The sequence below is a fragment of the Suncus etruscus genome, chromosome 17 (assembly GCF_024139225.1).
Source record: "Suncus etruscus isolate mSunEtr1 chromosome 17, mSunEtr1.pri.cur, whole genome shotgun sequence".
In the NCBI taxonomy this organism is placed as follows: Eukaryota; Metazoa; Chordata; class Mammalia; order Eulipotyphla; family Soricidae; genus Suncus; species Suncus etruscus.
Window position 1 is genome coordinate 44772691 of NC_064864.1, and position 4725 is coordinate 44777415.

At 59.3% G+C, this 4725-nt stretch overlaps 1 protein-coding gene across 1 annotated transcript; it reads left to right on the forward strand.

Annotated features, from left to right (window-relative positions):
- The first annotated feature begins 1616 nt into the window (after positions 1–1616).
- On the forward strand, positions 1617–4113 carry KAZALD1 (Kazal type serine peptidase inhibitor domain 1). Its single transcript, XM_049764398.1, has 5 exons — positions 1617–2161; positions 3156–3316; positions 3396–3543; positions 3664–3758; positions 3938–4113. Exons 1-4 carry the CDS (start codon positions 1654–1656, stop codon positions 3756–3758), a joined length of 912 nt encoding a protein of 303 aa, XP_049620355.1. The 5' UTR covers positions 1617–1653; the 3' UTR covers positions 3938–4113.
- The last annotated feature ends 612 nt before the right edge of the window (positions 4114–4725 follow it).

The following is a 4725-nucleotide window of genomic DNA, read 5'->3' on the forward strand; positions in this document are numbered from 1 at the left end:
CACTCCCGAGGCCGAGGAGGCCCCGCCTTCCGCTTCCGGTGCCTGGAGGCCGCGAGCCCTTCTGGGCGGGGCCAGGAGAGGCCATGCCCCTCCTCGGCTGCCTCTTGGCAATCTTGGGGCCTTGGTGTGTGGCTTTGCTTTAACTCTTGGGGCCGGCTAGGCGGAGTCTGGCGGATCCCCCCGTTTGGTTGGGCGGGCCTCCAGGAATGCTCTCCGCCCCCACTCGTGCAGAAAGTGCCACGGTGGCTCTGGTGGCCGCAAAACCCAATGCCTCTGGCACTGCCGGCCTAGCAGAACCCCAACCTATAATCCCAACTCTCCCCCCTTCTCCCCGCCTCTCCCTGCAGCTGCTGCTCAGGCCGAACCTCTATAATTACCTCCCTCTTCTGTGGGTTTGAGGCACCTGCCGGATATGGGGGAGAGAGAGGAGGAAGAGCCAGATGTGGGGAGACAGATGTAAGCATCGAGTCTCTAGCCGGCGCCTTGGTGGGCAAGTTGGATGGACAAACATGCAATTGCCTCCAGCAACGCTAGTTTTTGCTGGGAGATGGTGTCGATCTAGGACTCCTTCCTTTTGCAGGCCCCTGGGAGCATTAAGAAGTTGGGGGACCAGGCCGCGCTCTTGAAGCTTTCCACCCCCCTCGCCCCAAACTCTCTCTGGGTTCCTTGCACCCCTCCCCACTCCCAGCCTGGGTGTCCGGTTACGGCATCTCGGCATCTCGGCTCTCTCAGTGACTCGGGCCCAGGCTGCGGGGAGGTCTGAGATAAAATTGGCAGTCTTGGGGACTAGGGAAAGGGAGGTGGGGCGATTTCGAGGGGCGGGGAGAAGGCAGGGCGAAGGAGCCGCTTTCTAGTTCAGGTCTAGTTCAGGGGGTTCTTAAAGATCCTCGAAGCAGGGTTGGGGTGGCCTGGTGGGCGGGCGGGCGGGCCCGCCGACTCTTTCCCCTCCGCTTGCCCCACATCTTGCTTTTGCGGATTGGACATTCCGGCTGTTCACCAGGCTTAGTTCTGGACACTTAGGTGAGCACCCTGGGCCTGAGGTGTCAGTCACCCCACTTTCCTGCCTCCCAGGAACAATCTCGAGTCTTTGCTTCTCCATCTATTCCCATGCACCTCGAGGGCAGGAAGCATCACTTAGGAAGACGTGCGGTGGCAGTGGTGGCTTTGGGGGTGGATGGGGTTCGAGCAGTTCCTGAGCGTGTTTTACTCCTCTTTCCTCTCACCTTCCCCTAACCTGGTCCCCCAGAACATCTCCAATCAATTGTCACCTAGCGGGGCCGGAGAGTTAGCATGGAGGTGGGGCATTTGCCTTGCATGCAGAAGGATGGTGGTTCGAATCCCGGCATCCTGTATAGTCCCCCGAGCCTGCCAGGAGCAATTTCTGAGCATAGAGCCAGGAGGAACCCCTAATTGAGCGCTGCCGGGGGTGACCCAACACCCCCCCAAAATTGTCACCTAGCATAACGGGATGCCCCCCTCGAGGGTCTTCCTTTCTTCACCGTGATTGTCTTCTTGAGGCCTGGAGAGCAGGGGCGAGAGCAATACTAAGGTCGTGCGTAATGAGGCGCTTCCGACCCCCCCTGACCTGGCTTCCCTCCTGCAGTGCCACCCACTCGCCGATGCCCCGATTGCTCGCAGAGCTGCCAGCTGACCATGCCACAGCCGCGCGCCGCTGCCTCCGTGCTGCCGCCGCTACTGCTGCTTCTGCTGGCGGTGCCAACGCCGCCCCCGGCCGGCGCCCGGCCGTCCCCGGGCCCGGAGTACCTGCGGCGGGGCTGGCTGCGGCTGCTGGCGGAGGGCGAGGGCTGCGCGCCCTGCCGGCCCGAGGAGTGCGCCGCGCCCCGGGGCTGCCTGGCCGGCCGGGTGCGCGACGCGTGCGGCTGCTGCTGGGAATGCGCCAACCTCGAGGGCCAGCTGTGCGACCTGGACCCCAGCGCCCACTTCTACGGGCGCTGTGGCGAGCAGCTGGAGTGCCGGCTGGACGCCGGCGGGGACCTGAGCCGCGGAGAGGTGCCCGAGCCGCTGTGCGCCTGCCGCTCCCAGCGCCCGCTCTGCGGCTCCGACGGCCGCACCTACGCGCAGATCTGCCGCTTGCAGGAGGCGGCCCGCGCTCGGCCCGACGCCAACCTCACGGTGGCGCATCCCGGGCCCTGTGAATCCGGTACGCACATCCGGGGGGGGGGGGCTCTTCTGCTTGCTTTCTGGAGTGCTCGGAGGCTGTATTCCCCCTCGACGGCATCGATGACCTACGAGGTTAAGGAAGAGGAGCCCAATGACAGAGGCTCGTGGGTCCTGGGCTTTGTCGCCAAGGCACGCAGGAGCCACCCCCTCCCTCTGGCAGAGAGCGAGCTTTTGGGGGGCTGGCCTGGCGCCAGTAAGGTTGGCCTCACAGCTTAGAGCTGGAAGCGACTCCCAGACTCCCCAGTCGCTGGAGGCCGGGCAGGGAAACTCGGGTTCCTGTGAAAGACAATCCTGCAGAGCAAGCCGTTTTCCCGAAGAGGCCCCCCCCCCCTTCTGCTGGGGCAGGGAGGGGAAGCCAAGGAGGGGACTCCAGCTCCTACCTCCACCCCAGGGAGCTGCAGGCTGCTCAGGCCTCAGGTTTTCTTTGGCAATTTGTAACCCACTTCCTGACCCCCCTGGAGTGTCTGGTTTGGCTGGACTGTGGGGTGAGTGGAGTGGGGTGGGAGGAAAACAAACACTCTTTGGGGTTCCCCCACACTTGGCTCAGCTCCACCAGGCTTTCAGCCTGCTGCCCAGTCGGTTGGTCAGGTTTCAGGTTTGGTCTTTGCCACGTGGAAGCTCCATGGGTGGGGAGGGGAGCCAGCTCTGGGGGCCTCTGGGGACTGGCTAGGTGAAAGGAAGGAGGTGTGGGTTACAGACGCTCAGGATGGGGAGTGTGAGGGGGCTGGAGGGCTGAGTGAGGACACCGGGGCAGGTAGGGACACTGTGGCTGCTTGCTTATAGCTATAACTGAGTGTTTGTGTAACTTACCTGCAAGTCTCCAAATTTGTGGTACAGGTTGTGTTTATGACCATATGTTTACCTTGTCCACTCTCTCTTCCCTGACACCTTTCCCATGGTTCAATATGAGGTGTTTGTAGGGAGGGCAGGGTGTGTTGCCCTGTTCTCAGGCCTCCTACTTTTCCCAACCCCAGAGCCCCAGATCCTGTCACCTCCCTATGACATTTGGAATATGACCGGGCAGGATGTGATGTTCGGCTGTGAAGTGTTTGCCTATCCCATGGCCACCATCGAGTGGAGAAAGGACGGCTTGGACATCCCACTGCCTGGGGATGACCCCCACGTCTCTGTGCAGGTAGGAATAGAAATCAGAGCTTCCCCAGGAAGCCTGGCCCACCCTTCAAGAAGAGCCTGACTGACTCCTCTGGCTCCAGTTTAGGGGGGGCCCTCAGAGGTTTGAGGTGACCGGATGGCTTCAGATCCAGGCTGTGCGGCCCATTGATGAGGGCACCTATCGTTGTCTTGCTCGAAATACCCTGGGCCAGATTGAGGCTTCTGCCAGCCTGACAGTGCTCACCCCAGGTAAGTGGCACCTCAAGGTTGAAATGAGGAGCTGGTGTTGGGCCCACAGGCATGCCTTTCCCTCAGGTGGGCATTGCCAGCCCTGATGTTGCCTGCTCCCTTTGGTCCATCTGTTTGCAGACCAGCTGAACTCCACAAGTCTTCCCCAGAGGCTCCATCCACACCTGTTTCCTGAGGAGGCAGCAGAGAGTGAAGAAGGCGAGGACTACTACTAGGTCAGAGCTGGGTGAGAGCGCCAGTATTCACCCTGAAAGGCCCCTTCCCAGATCACTTTAGTGGCTTTAGGGGAGCTCATGGAGGTGGTGGTGGGGAAACAAGTTGGATGGCGTGAGAAAAGAGGCATAAATGGTAGTGATATGTCAAAGGGACTGAACAAAAGATGCCTTGTTCACAGGTGTCTTGCAGAAACTGAGCAGACCAGTGGCTTGAATGCCACAGCTACTGTAGGTGCTAGGCTGGTAGAGACTGGAGGAGCTGCAGAGGGAATTCCTCATTTCTCTGTTTGCCCTGAGTACAATCCCCACTCAGCTAGCCCTCCAACTGCCTTCCCCAGAGCTCCTGAAAAATCCCTAATTTTGCCCATTTTCAGTGTACCCTTCCTCAAAACTCATTTTCTAGAAATTTCTCCTCTCCCCAGAGACCACATTTTCCTAACTTCATCCCTCTCTGATTGTTACCACTCCAGGAGTGCACCGCAGAGCACAACCTTTTAGAGTGTGGTTCACCATTGATCTGTTCTGCTGCCCTTGGGGAAGGGGCCTAAGCCAAGCCCCTCATCTGATACTGGGACTCTCAGGGACAGTGACTTGCCTGGGATGAGGCACAGTAGCACCTAATAAAGAGCTCAGTATACAGACCCATGGATATGCATGTTTCATAGAGGTGTGTACTGAAGGCTGCATTTCGCTTCCCTTCTAGGTTTCCAGAACTTTCAGGTCCTACTCTTATCAGGTGCCTACCAGGTGCCTGGGAAGCTGGATCCCCTCCCAGATGCTGTTGGTCTGGAGATGAACCTGCCGTTCTATGTTCATATCACACTGGTCCTTTCCACAAGTAGATTGGGGGGATCCATCTAAGAGAATCCCATCTAAGAATATAAAAGCAGATGGAGTTGGGTTTGCTTACATGCAAGCTCCCCCTAGGGTCCTCTTAGTAATCTACTCATTTTCCCTCTGAAACCCC

Bases quoted from the DNA above. Each gene is read 5' to 3' on its own strand.
- KAZALD1 (XM_049764398.1), top strand. From the start codon at position 1,654: ATGCCACAGCCGCGCGCCGCTGCCTCCGTGCTGCCGCCGCTACTGCTG. The intron at 2,162-3,155 runs GTACGCACATCC...TCCCAACCCCAG, and splicing joins TCCCGGGCCCTGTGAATCCG to AGCCCCAGATCCTGTCACCT. The intron at 3,317-3,395 runs GTAGGAATAGAA...CTCTGGCTCCAG, and splicing joins ACCCCCACGTCTCTGTGCAG to TTTAGGGGGGGCCCTCAGAG.